Consider the following 18,760-nt stretch of genomic DNA (forward strand, 5'->3'; position numbering starts at 1 on the left):
TGAAAAATGAATTAAGAGTTTTTCAATTTATTCTCATCTAGTTTGTGGTTCATGTGGGAACACTGTCGTTGAGTTCAAGAATTCCGTTCACGTGTAGCTAAAAGCGAGTTGAAGTTTGCTTTTACATTTACATATTCTTCTTTCTATCTTGTGTCTTGTGTTTTTTGCATCAGTTTAGCATCAGAGTCACTTGCTTCCTAGTTGAATTTTTGTTTGTGGTTCCATATTTAAAAGGAAAAAAAATTCCCTTGTGTTTTGTATATCTATTTTTTCTATTCACCATTTGTCTTCATATTTATATTATTTATTTGTAGTTGTAGAATTTTTATAGACTCGTTGCACTTATCTTTTTCATATCCTTAGTAATTATTACAGAGTCCTTATATATTCAAAATTATCATCAATTTTTGTTTCTACTTATCTATAATAGTTAGTCTGTAGCCATAAATTGGTTACACTAATCTCTTTCTTGTCATTATCCACTTTAGATATTCCAAATCATCCAAATCTTTTCCCTTTTGTATTTTTGAATTGTTTTACTTTTACTTCAACATTATTTTTTTTACATAAGACAAGGTGGGCTAGAAATCAGAAATGTTGATGATACCAACTAGGTTGACATCTCCAGCAAAATTGATTAACAAAATCCACCAAGAAGATTTCATTAAAAACCAAAAGAAAAAGAAAAGAAGGATACACATAATAGGTAAAGCTCAATTGACAACACAAATTAAATTTGTATAAGTTTTGGATTTGATCTCGGCATAATACATTGTTAGAGAGGGACAGAAGTTTTAAATGACCAAATTTTAGACCGATAATTAGTTTTATAGTCAACCCAAAAAATCAAAATTTGTAAAATTACCCTTAAGATTTTTTCAGGAAGCCAAAGGTCCTAATTATATATAATGGTTATCAAAAAGAAAAGAAAAGAAAGGAGAGTAAAAAAAAACATCATACAAAAACAAAGTTTAAAAAATAAAGGAAATAGAGCATGAAAAATGTTTCTTGATGAAGATTTCGATTCAAGGACAAATTACTTCGATAAGAGACAGAATGGTGGGGATCAAGAAGCGCACAAAATCCATTGATAGTTTGTATTGGTTTAGTGACTAAAGTTAAAGGAAAAATCTACATTTTCATGTTAAAAGGTAAAATCAACTTAGTTAAAATGTATTTGAAAACTACAATAAAACTACTACATTATTTCATGTTTATCTTTTGCCATTTCTATATTTTTCGTTGCATTATTCGATGAGTGACAAAATTCCTTTTATACAGTATAGATCTACTTTTCTAAATGAATCACAACATCATTCATGAGATTTGTATGATGATATAATATAATGTAAAAAAATCCCATTCATCTAATTTGAGAACATCTCTTGAGCTCACTTTTTCGATAGATATCCTTCTTAGTCACGGTTAAAATTCCAGATTGCTCCTCAACCTTCTTGATGAGAAGTTTCAATAGAGGAACCTTAACAAGAGTTCTCCGCGACCCTACCATGATCAACTTTTTCTGTAACCAAAAAACATAGCAAAACTAGTTATGACACAACAAAAATAAAACATCTTTACGAAATATATTCATGTGCGTATGAAAAAAAAAATGGTTGTGACAGCTGTTAGAGAAACACAAAACTGAATAATTGTTAAAACTCCTGAAAAAAGTGCCTTATTCCTCGTTCTAAAGTGGGACTTTTGCCTTCAAGAAAGCTTTCATTATACTAAAATCGAATTACTTCTGTCATTACTATACATTTTTTGGTTTATGGCTACAATATATATAATTAAAGTTCATTCTTTTTTGAAGAGGTATAGTACTTGGATTATGAAAATAAAAAGAATAAAAACCAATAGAAATAAAGCTACTAGGATTATGATAAATAACCCAATAAATATCTAGGAATAACCTCCTCATTTGTTACATACTCATAAGAAAGCAATTAATTAGTTGGATTTCCCCTTAATTACAAAACATTTTTTAAAAGATCAAGAGCTAAATTTACAAATTCTGAATTAAGGAGTTGGGTTTACAAAAGCTCTCATCATGACATGACAAGAGGTATAAGGATATACAATTATATATAAAAGAAAAACAGGAAAAAAAAATTTATCCATTTAATATATGCATTTATTCAATAATAAGCATAACATGAGCTTAATTATGATCAAGCATGGTTAAAATTGTTTGAGCGAAAAGTTAGAGAGTGTTTGAGCACAAGAGGACTACCTTAGCACGAGTATGAGCCACATTTATCATGTGCCTGTCTCCAAGCAGAGAAGCAGCACAGCTTGTCGGGGTTTCGGTAGACCTTACAAAAGATACTAATATACACAGTCTTTATCACTACCCTGGACAAAACAAACAGATGACCAGTTTATGAGTAATGAGGATCATTATCTGTGTAATGAGAACAAACAAAATTAAAGGAAATGAACAAACAGAAACACCTATGTTATGTCTTAAATGTTAGTGAAATGTTAAACACCATGCGATTGTATTTTTGTAACATCACAGGCTCACAAGTCCAAAGGCCTAAGTAGTAACATGATTCTTGATGCTAGCTTGAGCCTAACCTGGTATTTGTCAATGGTGTGTATCTCCAAGGAAGTCATGGAAGCATCATTCCGGATGAGGTTTGCCTGTGAATTATAGGGAGTAATAATGCCAATGTGATCACTTCCGATTCCATTTTTTACTAACTCCTTTGCAACCTGCATATAAATAAATGTAAAATTGATTTATGTGTGCGAGACAGTCATATGACATGATTTATGCTAGCTTGAGCCTAACCTGGTATTTGGATGTCAACCTGTTTTCATTAACAGATGATCACCAACATATTTATCAGGCAACTTGTCTGAGATGGAAAATGACCTACCTCAGCAATTATATGAGCTTCAATAGGGTTATTTACAATCTTCTGATCTCTTGCCTCTAAAGCAGCCAACTTGTCTAAAATGGAAAAATAAATATATAAGCAACCCCATTTACAATGAACTTTAGGATAAAAAGGATGTAAAGGAAAACGTTATTTACAAACCAGTGTCAATAAATATAACAGGTCTTCGAGGATTCAAAACCTGCATATGTTTATACAAAAAGAGATAAGATTCAATTCTACTTAAAGGATATTTATAATTTTATCTTATCCTAGCATAAATATTGTTAACTGTGACGCTGACAAATTTTTTCCTTAAAGATTGAGTAGTTTACATTCACCCACTCAATTTTATTAAAACTGGAACTTTACCCAAAATAATTATGAACTGTGAAGACATCTTAGAATAAACATATTATTAGAGTATGACAATCCATTGTTTATGACTGACAAATACAGCTCACAATAATTTCCCTACATAGAGTCTATATTAAGACTAACAAACGAAGGTTGATGTCAGCGAAAATGAGTTTCCCATAGAGATCTTTAATGCCAACATGGAAAAAGAATTTCTGAATATTATTGCTCGGTTTAGTTGTACAAGGTGAATTACAATGTATAGAATAATGCTAATAACACACCTAGAATAAAGATACATAGCAAGAAATAAATTACTCTTAATAAAAGGAAATAAAGCACCAAGCACAGAGAAAAACAGAAATAATCTTTCCTAAAGTAGTACTATCTATTATTATAATACTCAAGTGAGATCAAGCTCCTATGAATGGACAAAATTAAGCCGTAAATGCAAAATCCTCCACATATAAGATAGTGAGAAGCCAGACGAAAAGAGCCTTACATCTTCTAGCCAAGGCAAACCACAGTTTAAGCCTGAAAACTCAAGTTTTGCATTAGCTGCCTCAAATGAACCACACCTCAATCTGTCACCATATATCAAGGCATTTGAAAGGTCCAAAATTTCCTGACACATTCGATACTGTATATATTTTAACCTAGTGAATCCGTTAGACAATGGAGCAAAAAGAACCAAACCAAAGTTTGTGATCTAAATCTAGCATCCAGATCATACCTGACTCTGCAAAGCTGAAATAGCCTCTAGATGTGCTTCTGAGAACCTACAGAACAAATTTATTCCCATGCCACACTCTCAGGCCTCTGCACTCTAGGAATTTTCAGATAAAAAATTTCAAATATATGTTAGTGACATGTTAAACACTGATTATATTAGGCCAAATACTTTAGACGCATACCTTGCAAGTGGTGGCAGTTGGTAATGATCCCCAACAAGTACAAACGTTGAAGCAAATGTTAGAGGGCCCAAGGACACCTGCAATGGCAATATTTACAACAAAACTTTTTTGCAAGTATACAACATTATCACATACACATGAACAATTGTTTTCTTTTTCTTAACTTCTCCTATGGCATGCTTTGTTTGTATTTATATTGTTAGGTAACCCTATTAGCCATTATTACATATGACAGGTTAGTTACCCATTAGTTAGTTACATTGGTGAGTTAGATAGACTGAATAAGGCATGTCGCCTATAGATAAGTAGGAAGGGAAGAGAAATCAGTTTTGTCATTTGTCAGAGAATTGGGGGGGGCATTGGGAGGTTCAGACCCTTGAAGTTCTGCAAGTTAGATACCGTATTGAGGGGAGAAAGTCCTTATTGTTTCTAATAAGATACCAAGTTTTTATCAGTTATCTTCCCACTTTCCTTCTAGAATACACTTTAGTAATAGGCCCCTTATTCCTAACTCATGTGGTTTTGTTATTGATATCAGATTACATAAATAGCAAAGAGTGAATTCTGATGTTAATGTAACAAGATTTTCGGCTCTGATATACAGTTTCATATATATTTTGTAAATAATGATGAGCACTAATAATTAGTATCTGTTGTAACAATAGTTTATGGCAAACCGAAAAAATTATTGGCTGAGTCACGGACAATGTCGCTTTCTTTAAGACGTTTCGTGGCACTGTCAAAAATTGTGTAAGCAGACTATCAACCACGACATCCCCAGGATAAAACAGCCCAGATCACTGTATAAGATTCCCACTGCACTGAGGGAACCTTTTCTAGAATTACACCCTCTTGTATGACTTGAAAAGTTACTCTAAAGCCACCCGAAAATATGACTTGAAAAGTCACTCTAATAGTCAACCGAAAAATGTGACTTAAAAAGTCACTCTTAAAGCCAACCGAAAAATATGACTTACAAAGTCACTCTTAAAGGCAACCGAAAAATATGACTTACAAAGTCACTCTTAAAGCCAACCAAAATTTTAGAGCGACAGAAAGAAAGAGGGAGAAGTTTGCCGGAAATGCATCGACTGAAATATGGGAGGGAGAAAGAAAAGTTGAGGAAATGCTTCTCAACTGGGGCAAGGAAAAAAGAAGAAATGAGCTCTCTATATATAGGGAGTGAAACACTATTCAAGTGTTTATCCTGAGCGATATGGGACTTGAAGCTTTTTTTTTCTTTTTTTTCCTTTCTTTTTTTTTCAAACTTTCATCCTTTGTTCTAACAATCCCCCACTTGAAATTTGAAAAGAAGATTTTCGAGGATTTCATAAAATTATGCATAAACAAAGGTGTCATACAATTTGAACCTTTGCATAATGAGTAAGATTCAGATTTTACTAGAGTGACTCGAAGTCTTGAACTCTATCTCCGACATCAAACCACACACAACCTTTTCATAGGTGTATTCTATAAAGCCCGTGCGTTAAAGGTCATGCACGTCTATCCCGGTATAGTGAATGCTCTAGAAATTTTTGCCCAAAATTTCATATGAAGCGGCCCCCACTTCAACATTCACATAGGTGAGTCTATCAAGAGTACTCCTGTAGCCTAGGTACTCCACTCAATGTAGAGCATAGATCTCATTAAGAATTATGAATTTTTTCCATAACTCATCCTCTTGTTACTTCAGGAATCATGCTGCTTTCACTTATAACAGCATGTTCATCTCATGTCACTTCATAACTTGTTATTACCCATTGAACCTAGTTCTTGGGATCTCCAGTCATTTAGGTCGGGTTACCATCATGAATGATCATCGCAGTAAGGGCAATAGTCCCATTCTTTTAGAAGTGTTATGGACTTTCTCTCTAGCTAATCCTTTCGTCAAAGGATCTGCTAAATTATCATCAGTGCGTACGTGATCCACTCTAACAGCTCCTAATGAGAGTAATTCTCTAACAGTGTTGTGCTTATGACGTATCTGTCGTTTCTTACCATTGTAATAACGGTTCTCAATTTTTGCAATAGCCGCGGTACTATCACAATGGATCAACACAGCTGGTATCGGTCTTTCCCATAAAGGAATCTCTGCAAGTAAGCTTCTTAGCCAACTTGCTTCCTCACTAGCAGTTGTTAGTGCTATCATCTCAGATTCCATAGTGGATTGAGCTAAGATAATCTGTTTCTTTGACTTCCAAGAAACAGCCCCACCAGCTATGCTAAATATATAGTCGTTGGTTGCTTTGGAATCATCTGAAAGAGTGTTCCAATCTGCATCGTTGTATCCTTCAAGTACAGCGGGAAACCTTTTATAATGTAATCCAAGGTTTATGGTTCTTTTAAGGTACCTCATTACCCTTTCAATAGCGTGTCAGTGCTCCATACTAGGTCTACTGGTAAACCTGCATAATAATCCCACAACATAGGCTATGTCGGGTCTAGTACAATCAGTGACATACCTAAGGCTGCCAATGATACTTGCGTACTCAGTTTGTCGTATACCTTCACCAGTGTTCTTAAACAGTTTTACACTTAGATCATATGGTGTACTAGCAGGTTTACAGTCAAAGTAGTCATACTTCTTTAAGATCTTCTCAATGTAGTGAGATTGATCCAGAGAAATTCCCTCTTTTGACCTAGTAATCTTAATACCAAGGATTACACTTGCTTCTCCGAGGTCTTTCATATCAAAGTTGTTACACAACAATGATTTCACATTGTTCACTACATGAATATTTGAACCAAATATGAGAAGGTCATCGACATATACACATATGATAGTGCAAATACTATTTACAGATTTGTAGTAAATGCATTTGTCACTTTCATTCACCTTAAACCCATTCGAGACTATTAAGTTATCAAACTTTTCATGCCACTGCTTAGGTGCTTGTTTTAGGCCATACAAAGATTTATCTAACTTGCAGACTTTATCTTCTTGTCCATGAATCACAAACCCTTCAGGTTGTTCCATATAGATTTCCTCTTCCAATTCACCATTTAAAAAAGAAGTTTTAACATCCATTTGGTGTACCACTAGACTGTGAATAGTAGCAAGAGATATTAGCACCCAAATAGATGTTATTCTAGTGACTGGTGAAAAGGTGTCGAAGAAATCCACATTCTCTCTTTGCCTAAAACCCTTGGCTACAAGGCGAGCCTTGTATTTATCCACAGTACCATCAGGTTTTAGTTTCTTTTTCAAGATCCATTTACAACCAATTGGTTTGCAACCAGGAGGCAAGTCTACTAAATGCCATGTCTTGTTAGATTCTAAAGAATCTATCTCATCATTAATGGCTTCTTGCCACAAGTCAGCATCCAAAGAAGACAAAGCTTCTTGGAGCTTTGATGGATCCTCCTCTAATGTATAAGCCATATAATCGGGCCCATAATCTTTAGCAATTCTTGCTCTCTTACCTCTTCGAGGCTCTATATCTGGTTCTAGTTGTGCAAGATTTTCACTACTAATAGCAGGAAGATAATTGGATGAAGTACCCCCACTATCCCTTAATTTAAAAGGAAATTTATTTTCATAAAAATCAGCATCATTTGACTCTATGATCACTTTTGCGTTTAGGTCATAAAACCTATACGCTTTGCTATTAATAGCATAACCAATGAACACACATTCATAGGCTTTACTTGCAAGTTTAACCCTCTTAGGATCTAGAATCCTTACATAGGCCAGACATCCCCAAGTTCTCAAATAAGACAAATTTGGTTGTCTTTTCTTTAATATCTCATAGGGAGATGTCTTGCTTTTTGATTTGGGGATTCTATTTAGCACATAACAAACAGTTAACAAAATTTTGCCCCACCAAAAAGATGTTGCACTAGAACTCAACATAGTAGCTACAACTAATTCTGTAAAAGTTTTGTTCTTTCTTTCAGCTTTACCGTTCATTTCAGGTGAATATGGAGCAGTCGTTTCATGTATGATTCCATGCAAATTATAAAACTCATTAAACAAACTGGAATCATACTATGTGCCTCTATCACTTCGAAGTTTCTTAATTTTCTTATTGAATTGATTTTCAATTTCTGTTACAAATAACTTAAACATGTCAAGCGCTTCACTTTTATTTTTCATAAGATATACATATGTATAATCAGAGCAGTCATCAATAAAAGTGATAAAATATCGTTTTCCATTTCTGGTCAACGCTCCATCAAATTCACAAAAATCAGAATGTATTAAATCCAATGGCTCAGATTCTTTAACTACTGATTTATGTGATTTCTTAGTTATTTTAGATTGACTGCAAAAAACACATTTTTCAAAGTGATTTAAAGATAGCTTTGGAATAAAACCTAAGTTACTCATATTAGATATGCAACGACTATTTATATGACAAAGTCTAGAATGCCAGATATTAAAATCACACAGCATGTAAGCAGAAGGAGAAACTTTATTAATATCAAGATTCAATTTGAACATGCCATCAGTGGCGTACCCTTTCCCTACAAATACCCCATTCTTGGTCAAAGTAAATAAATCTGCACCTATGGTCTGAGTAAACCCAGTCTTGTTTAAAAGAAAACCAGAAACCAGATTCTTTCTCATCTCTGGAGTATGCATCACATCTTTGAGAATCAAAGTCTTTCTAGAGGTAAACTTCAGTTCAACATCTCCAGTTCCAACAACAGTAGTGGTGTGGGAATCACCCAACAACACTTTCTTATTTTCAACATTCGTGTATGTTTTAAACATAGCGCGATCATAGCAGACATGGAAGGAGGCGCCAGTGTCTACCCACCATCCATCTGATCCTCCAATCATATTGATTTCTGTTATCACAGCTATGTATGGCTCTTGAGTCATGTTAGCCTGGGGAGCACCTATCATTGAAGGATTTCTGCATTTACGTGCCATATGTCCCGGTTTGCCACAATTGTAGCAGAGGAATGGCTCACCGGGATTATTCTTGGCAGGTGGATGTTGTCTAGCATGTTGGACCCTTGGGGGGTTCTTGTTGCGGTTGGAGGTATTGCTCACATTTCGGTTCTGATTCTTAAAGTTTTTGCCAATAGGCTTTAGAACTGCACCTGTGTTCTTCCTTTTAGTGTTGTTGTGAGACACAACCAACACTTCATCTTTCTGATCTTGTATGCGTGCCTCTTCCTCAATGCGCAGACGTGTGATCAGAGACTCCAAAGAGAATTCTTTGGTCTTGTGTCTGAGAAGGTTTTTGAAATCCTTCCAGCCAGGAGACAATTTGTCTATGATGACAGCAACCTGAAATTGCTCATCCAATGTCATACCCTCTGATATGATATCATGAGCAATTTTCTGTATCTCATGGGATTGAGACTCTACTGATTTATCATCAGTCATTTGATACTTGAGGTAGTGGCTAACAGCATACTTTTTAGTCCCAGCTTCCTCAGTATCATACTTCTTTTCCAAAGCCAGCCAAACTAATTTGGCCGACTTATATGGGCTATAATAATCATAGAGATCATCAGCTAACCCATTCAGAATGAAATTCTTGTATAGGTAATCATTTTCATTCCAAAGAGCTAATTCCATAGTCATTTTATCCTTCACTTCCTTCTCAGCATCCTCAAGTACCACCGGAATATCAGTGTTCAAAACATAGGCAACTTTTCTCATAGTTAAATAAAACATCATCTTTTGTTGCCAACGTTTGAAATGATACCCTTCAAACCTAAAAGGTTTGTTGAGGTCATTGTTGTTCGAGCCAGTAATATCTACGATAGCCATAGCAGAACCGAAAGCGTCTTAAAATTGTTGTAACAATAGTTTATGGCAAACCAAAAAAATTACTGGCTGAGTCACGGACAATGTCGCTTTCTTTAAGACATTTCGTGGCACTGCCAAAAATTGTGCAAGCAGACTATCAACCACGGCGTCCCCAGGATAAAACAGCCCAGATCACTATATAAGATTTCCACTGCACTGAGGGAACCTTTTCTAGAATTACACCCCCTTGTATGACCTGAAAAGTTACTCTAAAGCCACCCGAAAATATGACTTGAAAAGTCACTCTAATAGCCAACCGAAAAATGTGACTTAAAAAGTCACTCTTAAAACCAACCGAAAAATATGACTTACAAAGTCACTCTTAAAGGCAACCGAAAAATATGACTTACAAAGTCACTCTTAAAGCCAACCAAAATTTTAGAGCGACAGAAAGAAAGAGGGAGAAGTTTGCCGGAAATGCATCAGTTGAAATATGGGAGGGAGAAAGAAAAGTTGAGGAAATGCTTCTCAACTGGGACAAGGAAAAAAGAAGAAATGAGCTCTCTATATATAGGGAGTGAAACACTATTCAAGTGTTTATCCTGAGCGATGTGGGACTTGAAGCTTTTTTTTTTCTTTTTTTTCCTTTCTTTTTTTTTTCAAACTTTCATCCTTTGTTCTAACAGTATCACATGTAGGCTGGAAAATATACGAAAGGAACAAGAGGCATACTGGTATAGTTGTCTGTCCAGCTTCATCCATGATGCATACATCAAACCTCGTGTTGGCGAGCAAGGGACTAGAAATGCCGAGACAAGTAACTGCAACAACTTTGACTTGTTCCAACGTTATTTTGATATCTTCAACACCTTGTACATTCGTTGCTGAAAAGAAAGTACTATCAAAAGATTTATTACAAATTTTATTATAACTTAAAAGGGAGTGTACAAGCAATAAATTTGCAAACCAGAGAGAGGCAGTGTTCTCCGATCTCCTCACTCACTACTTCATGTCTTCCAATTCGTGCAAAATCAATCCCCTACATTCATTTATATTTTAATGACAAGAAATATGACATCTAAAAAGTAGAAATTGAAGAATATAAGGAAACACAATATATCATAGTCATATAGATAAAAGAGAGGCATGCATTAGTAAAGATAATTTAGCACACCATGAAGAGCATCAATTAAACCAATTTAGTCCAAACTGCCATGCTGGGATTTAATACGGGAAAGTGCGAATAATAATGAAATAAAATAGAAGTTTTAAATCACTAAGGGATAAGCCTTGAAAGTTCACCAAAGTAGAAGCTAGAAAGCATGACGGTGTTAAACTGGAACTTAACATAGGGACAAGGGGAAGACACAGGCCAAACAATGGAAGATGTAAGGTAAAGACACAGTAGAAGTCCTAGGTGAAGGGACATAACAGAAGCCACAGGCGTAGGCAGAGACACAGTAGGTGAATTTTAAGTGTATGAATTAAGAGATGTCGCAAATATCCAAACTATAGGAACCAGCAATTTGATTTGTTTTATTTTATTTTTAAAATAAGATCTCCATCATTATTTGTTTTTATTTGTTTCCTTTTACTATCCTATCATTCCTTGATTCAAGGAAGACTTTCATGTAATCTTTCTATTGAAGCAGTACTTTCACTGTTGAATAATATATGAAAGTTTTCTCTATTACTTCCTAAATGGTATCAAGTGTCCCAAGTTTACAGAATTACGGTTTACCAAACAGTGGAAGACCTCAAGGTTCTTGAAAAACCTCCAGAAATTCTTCTAAAACAACCTGAATCTGTTTTAAGATTGGTTTTGATTCTCTGCTTCTGTTCAAATTTCTTTAAATTTCTTTTGTAAGTGCATTTTTTTTATTTGTTTCGGTTATGGATTAACCTAGTTAATAAGTGATTCCTATAGTTTAGGAGCAATTCAGTTTAAATTTTCAGTTTTCCTGAAATTAATAAGTGATTAATTTTTGTTTTGCTATATATTATATTGCTGCTCAGAATAATTTGATTCAGAAAAATCATTATATTTCCTCCACATTGTATTGTCTCTCTTCTTCTTTGTTTATTATATTTTTCTGCTACAAAACTAACAATTGGTATCAAGAGTCTCTTCTTAAGGAGCCTGTGTGTTTTGATTTCTGATGGATTCTGAAATAAGTTCTCCCAAGCCATTCTTCCCGTCTTTACCGGGGAAAGTTATGATCTCTGGGTAGTCAAAATGAAGACTTACCTGGAGGCATTAGATCTTTGGGAAGTTGTTGAAGAGGATTATGACATACTTCCATTGTCAGATGATCCTACTATGAACCAGATCAGAATTCACAAGGAGAGAAAAACAAAGAGACAAAGGCAAAGTCGTGTCTATTTGTCGGTGTCTCTCAAACCATCTTCACAAGAATCATGGCTCTCAAATAAGCAAAAGCAATTTGGGATTACCTAGAGAAGGAATATGCTGGAGAGGAAAGAATACGTAGCATCTAGGTGCTTACTCTAATGAGGGAATTTGAGTTGCAAAGGATGAAAGAGTCTGAGACAGTCAAGGATTACACAGACAAATTATTGGGTATTGCCAACAAGATAAGGTTGTTGGGTGATGATTTTGCTGATTCCAGAATAGTTGAAAAAATTTTGGTAACGGTGTCGGAGAGGTATGAAGCATCTATAGTCTCATTGGAGAACACAAAGGATCTATCTAAGATCACATTGGCAGAAGTGGTACATGCCTTGCAAGCCCAAGAACAGCGAAGGCTGATGAGAGAAGATCGTGTGGTTGAAGGTGCACTTCAAGCCAAGCATCATGACTTTGGGAACAACAAAAAGAAAAATTTCAAGAAGAACCAGCCAGCAAGCAACGAAAATGATGCAAACAACCAAAACAAAGGTAAGGGAAAAAGGAAAAATTACCCACTTTGTCAGCATTGCGGAAAAATGGGTCACCCACCATTCAAGTGTTGGAGAAGACCAAATGCAAAGTGCAGTAAGTGCAATCAGCTTGGACACGAAGCTGTAATTTGTAAAAGCAAATTTCAGCAACCTGAAGCCAATGCCCAAGTTGTGGAGCAAGATGAAGAAGATCACATTTTTGCTGCAACGTGTTTTTCTATGGCGAGTAATTTCGAGTGTTGGTTGATTGATAGCGGTTGTACAAATCACATGACATATGACAAGTCTACTTTCAAGGATTTGAAGCCTATTGATGTCTTGAAGATCAAGATTGGGAACGGTGATTATATTCAAGCAAAAGGAAAAGGAACTATATCGATTTCAACAAGTTCAGGTGCAAAACTTATCTCAGATGTTCTTTATGTACCTGAAATCGACCAAAACTTGCTAAGTGTAGGTCAGTTGCTTGAAAAGGGATTTAAATTGTTCTTTGAACATAAACATTGTCTTATTCATGACATTGCTGGCTGGGACATTATAAGGGTTAAATTGAGAAATATAAGCTTCTCGTTTGATCCAACAAATGAGGAATTTGCAGCCTATTACACTCAAGTCAGTCCCATAGAACTCTAGCACAAGAGACTGGGTCATTGTCATCTTGAAAGAATGCTAGATATGAATAAAAAGGACTTGGCAAAAGGCTTACCAGAATTTTTTGATAATTTACCAAATTGTAATGCTTGTCAATTTGGTAAACAAAACAGAAAGTCATTCTCAAAATCAGCTTGGAGAGCCTCTCAAAAGCTGCAGCTAATTCATACTGATGTAGAAGGACCTCAAAGAACACCATCACTAAAAGGTAGTCTCTACTTTGTTCTTTTCATAGATGACTTTACAAGAATGTGCTGGATTTTTTTCTTAAAATTCAAGCATGAAGTGACTGGAGTATTTATGAAGTTCAACAACATGGTAGAAACCCAAAGTGGCTGCAAGATTCAATTTCTAAGATCAGACAATAGGAAGGAGTATACTTCAGCAAAGTTTAATCAATTCTGTGAAGAAGTTGACATTGAACATCAACTCATAGCTCCATACACTCCAAATCAAAATAGAGTTAGTGAAAGAAAAAACAAAACTGTGATGGAGATGGCTAGGTGCATGTTGCATGAGATGGAGCTGCCTAAAACATTTTGGGCAGAGGCAACTAATACAGTTGTTTTCATGAAAAATCGGCTTCCAACCAAGGCTTTGAATGATAAAACTCCATTTGAGGCTTGGTATGGGTTTAACTAACCTTTCTTAAAGTCTTTGTTTTGCTCATGTTCCACAGGTTAAGCATGACAAACTTGACAAGAAAACAATTTCAGGCATCTTTGTGGGCTATAGTTCAGCTTCAAAAGCCTACAAAGTCTATCATCCTCAAACTAAAAAGATGACAGTCACTAGAGATGTGCACTTCAATGAAGGTCAGAAATGGGATTGGAAGAACTCATAAATAGTTGGGGTTTTCCTCAACAGTAGAGACAATCATCCCGGAGAGCAAACAACAGAGCTTATGCAGAATGAATTAGAAGATGACCTTCCGATCAAAGGAAAAAGGTTATTGTCCGACATCTATCAAAGATGTAATGTAGCAATTTATGAACCTGCTAGCTGTGAGGAAGCACTAAAAGATCCAAAATGGAAAATTGCAATGGGGGAGGAGATGTCTATGATACACAAAAACAAAACATGGGAGCTAGTTGAAAGGCCTGAAGATAGGAAAGTCATTAGAGTTAAATGGGTTTTCAGAATAAAGCTTAATGCAAATTGCTCAATCAACAAGCACAAGGCCAGACTCGTAATTAAAGGGTATGCACAAATTTTTGGTGTTGATTATTCTGACACTTTTGCTCCTGTGTCCATATTAGATACAATTAGATTGGTGCTAGCAGTGGCTGCACAAAATGGCTGAAAAATATTCCAACTAGATGTCAAATCAGATTTTTTAAATGGAGAACTACAAGAAGAAATATATTTAGAGCAACTAGAAGGATTTGTGAAGCAAGGTGAAGAAGATAAAGTTTATCTTCTCAAAAAGGCTCGCTATGGCTTAAAACAAGCGCCAAGGGCCTGGTATAGCAAGATAAATAATCACCTATTGAGCATAGGCTTTGCAAAAAGCTTATCTGAGTCCACTCTTTGTGTGAAAAGTAAGGGAAATAACTTTCTCATAGCTTCTCTCTATGTTGATGATCTTTTAGTAACTGGAGATGATGCAAGGCTAGTTGAGGAGTTCAAGCAAGAAATGATGCAAGCTTTTGAAATGATTGATCTTGGTTTGCATAACTTATTTTCTTGGAATTGAGATCAAGCAAAGTCAGAACAAAGTGTTAATCTATCAAAGGAAATATGCAAAAGAAATTTAGAAGAAGTTTCAAATGGAGGAATGCAAATCTGTTAGCACACCAATGAATCAAAAGGAGAAGTTCAACAAGAAAGATGGTGCTAATAAAATTGATGAAAGATATTATAGGAGCTTGATTGGATGTCTAATGTATCTCACTGCAACAAGGCCAGACATTCTACTTGTTGTAAGTCTCTTGTCTCATTTTATGCAATGTGCAAGTGAAATGTATTTAAAAGCAGCAAAGAGAATATTAAGGTATGTTAAGGGCACTGTTGATTATGGTATCAAATTTGAGAAGTGTCAAGAATTCAAGTTGTATGGATTATTTGATAGTGATTGGGTTGGATCCGTTGATGACATGAAGAGAACTTCAGGATACTGTTTCAGCCTAGGCTCAGGAGTTTTCTCATGGTGCACAAAGAAGCAAGAGATTGTAGTACAATCCACTGCTGAGGCTGAATTCATAGTAGCAACAGCAGCGGTAAATCAAGCTTTATGGTTGAAGAAGATTCTATGTGATTTATTTTTGCAATAGAAGAACAAAACTGATATTTTTGTTGACAATCAGGCAGTCATTGCTATTGCAAACAATCCAGTGTGTCATAGGAAGACTAAACATTTAACATCAAGCTTTATTTTTTGAGAGAGATGCAGTAAAGTGGAGAAGTGAACTTAATTTACTGCAAGTCTAAAGATCAACTGGCTGACATGTTTACAAAGTCACTGCCTATCAAAAAATTTGAACTCTTCAGACAAAGAATTGGAGTTTGCAATTCCTAAAGCAAGGAGGAGTGTTTAAATTTCTTTAAATTACTTTTGTAACTGCATATTTTATTTTTATTTGTTTCAGTTATGGATTAACCTAGTCAATAAGTGATTCCTATACTTTAGGAGCAAGTCGGCTTTAATTTTCAGTTTTCATAAAATTAATAAGTGATTAATTTTTGTTTTGCTATATATTATATTGCTGCTCAGAATAATTTGATTTAGAAAAATTATTATATTTCCTCCACATTGTATTGTCTCTCTTCTTCTTTGTTTATTATATTTTTCTGCTACAAAACTAACAGTTTCTTAGTAGTCAATATGCAATCCACCAGAAAACCTTCCCCTTCCTAGGCAAAAGAAAATAAAGCAACCTGCAAGAGTTTCTAAAAAGGGTTCAGGAAGTGCTTCAACTAGAAAAGGAAAAGAGAAAGTGGTTAAAGTTGAAGAAGAATTGCAATTTGAAGATAAAACTGAGCAATCAAAGGAAGAATTGCAAAATATTGATTGAGAATTCTAGAGAAGCTAAAGGATATGCCTTTTTATCTAACAAGAAGAATAATGATTATATTCGGAAAGAGGAAAGGAAGAATGAGCATCAAGAGGGTGAGATTATTAACATATTCTTGTGTACATTTTTAGTTGTGTAGCTTTTATCTTTCTTGTTAGCATTCTTATGAGAGGTTATGCTTATGTTATGAGACTTGATGAATTTTATTTAATAGAATATATTTCAAATTTTATTATCTCCATATGTTATTAGTTTTTATTATTAATATTTATATATATATATATATATATACATTTTTTTTAATTCATCCACCATGCTTCTGGAAATTGCCCTCAATGCCATCCACAATATCATATGATAGTGCTTCGGCTTTCCACTATAGACCACTGTCCACAATTGATAAACTGAACTTGATTAATAGGAGGATGCTTGGTGGAAGCTATTATGGAGGACAAAAATAGTGCTTATGTTAATGTGCTTCACTCTTAGTCTCTTACCCATGTTTGATGTGCTTCACATAAAGTGCAGAGTAAAATTACTCATGAGACAAAAAATGAGATAAGTTGTTGACTTAGCGCATTCTAGACCAAAGCCAAACTGCTTAAACCTGGTATTTATTTTACTCTATTTTCATTTTTTTCCAATCAATCATATCTTCTTCAGACCTTTGCACCATGGAGAATAGTTGATGATGTGACACCCTTTACCCTGACATATATATAGTGAAAGGAAACATAGAATAATGGGAGTAATTTAAAAAAAATTACTTCACAACTCAACATAAAACTTCTCAATAAAGTAAAAGATATTCACCAAATTAAAATTGATCGATATATAAAAACATGTTTCAGCTCTAAACAAAGACCGTACCAATATTACAACTGAAATTCCAATGAGAAACATAGAAGTATGTTCAACTACATATCTCAAACTATCATATGATAAAAACAACAAAAACCCTAAGTCCCGATGTCACATCCTATCAGAATACGGTGTCCCAGTGTTCTCTAACATGATGTTCTCCATAGTCATCCACCTAACCATCTACTCCCACGAGCACAACGTTCGAGATCATCACAGGATCGAAACACAAACAGTACACAGAGAGTGAATTATCACATTCCAAGCTAATAGAGAGAAACGAGACAACAAGTAGATATACATATCATATAAATGAAATATAGCTTACTTAAACACAGCTCACATCATTCCACCACTTGTCATATAACATTACATCTCAGTACATTTTCACATCATTCATGTACTCAAGAATCAAAACGCAATATCACTTAACAAGTAAAAGATGATCAATACATAAGTATTACGTAATAGATATACTAAGACTCAATCCTAGATGCAACGTGGTACCATGTCAATGAAAAATCTCATCGGGCGCCCAAAAGTACATGACAAGACAAACCACACACTGGTAAGTCAAATCACTTTCACTGAGTGAAATCATTGGGAGATCAATCAAGGTCACACTATTTTGCAAGAATCCTCCAACCATGTGGGATCGACACAGACTTAAAGGAGCAATCAAACCAAGTGTATTTATCCCCAAGGCCTAGACTCCGAGAAGTCCGTTGAGGTCTTTCCCTCCAGATTCAGGTCCAACCCAAAAAACATTTTAACATGCAGACTATATCTATGAATCATACAAAACAAATGACTCCTCAATTGTTCTTAAAATAATTTTAACTCATCGCTCTTCAAAGTGATTCAACTCGTCGGATTCCCATGGTGGATCCCATCACAATACTCGTCGCGCAAAAACTTGTCCTCAAAGGACCCACAGTCATGTGATTGTACGGTTCATAACTCACAACTCAATGCACACAACATCTCAATATACGTGTGATCTCACAATTCAACACACTCAATTTATCACATACATCATATCTCAATCACGGTGTTATAATCCCAAAGCAACATGTTATCACACCTCCTGAATCATATACACATCACACAATATTAATATTTACATGACACAAAACATGTATATATTAAATCGAACTATATTATTTTCAATTAACAAATAATAAAACTAAAAATGCATTAAAAGTATTTATCGTTTAATCTTAATATATTAAGATCCTTCAATTTGATTTTATTATTTGAACTATTAATTCCTAATTTATTTTAATAATTCATATACATAAATATATGTGTATGTGTGTGTGTGTGTGTTAATCATCAACACCTAATAAGTTTATAAGACCAAAACATGACAAAGAACGTTTCCAACAATCTAATTCTCACACTAATCTAGTAAATCTTGTCTTATTCTTTATATAGCTTTATGATTATCCAATTAATTCAAAA

At 34.8% G+C, this 18,760-nt stretch overlaps 2 protein-coding genes across 2 annotated transcripts; one reads left to right on the plus strand and one right to left on the minus strand.

The window, feature by feature from the left end:
- Nucleotides 1-2,795: 2,795 nt before the first annotated feature.
- Nucleotides 2,796-4,379, minus strand: LOC114410618 (DNA replication ATP-dependent helicase/nuclease DNA2-like). The gene is made up of 7 exons (XM_028374576.1): nt 4,368-4,379; nt 4,160-4,236; nt 3,979-4,024; nt 3,748-3,870; nt 3,051-3,090; nt 2,889-2,962; nt 2,796-2,819 (listed from the first exon to the last, which is right to left on the minus strand). Exons 1-7 carry the CDS (start codon nt 4,377-4,379, stop codon nt 2,796-2,798), a joined length of 396 nt encoding a protein of 131 aa, XP_028230377.1.
- An 8,001-nt stretch (nt 4,380-12,380) lies between these two features.
- Nucleotides 12,381-14,724, plus strand: LOC114410619. Its single transcript, XM_028374577.1, has 3 exons — nt 12,381-13,382; nt 14,101-14,236; nt 14,405-14,724. The coding sequence occupies exons 1-3, from the start codon at nt 12,381-12,383 to the stop codon at nt 14,722-14,724; spliced, it is 1,458 nt and encodes a 485-aa protein (XP_028230378.1).
- Nucleotides 14,725-18,760: the final 4,036 nt, after the last annotated feature.

The sequence above is a fragment of the Glycine soja genome, chromosome 4 (assembly GCF_004193775.1).
Source record: "Glycine soja cultivar W05 chromosome 4, ASM419377v2, whole genome shotgun sequence".
In the NCBI taxonomy this organism is placed as follows: Eukaryota; Viridiplantae; Streptophyta; class Magnoliopsida; order Fabales; family Fabaceae; genus Glycine; species Glycine soja.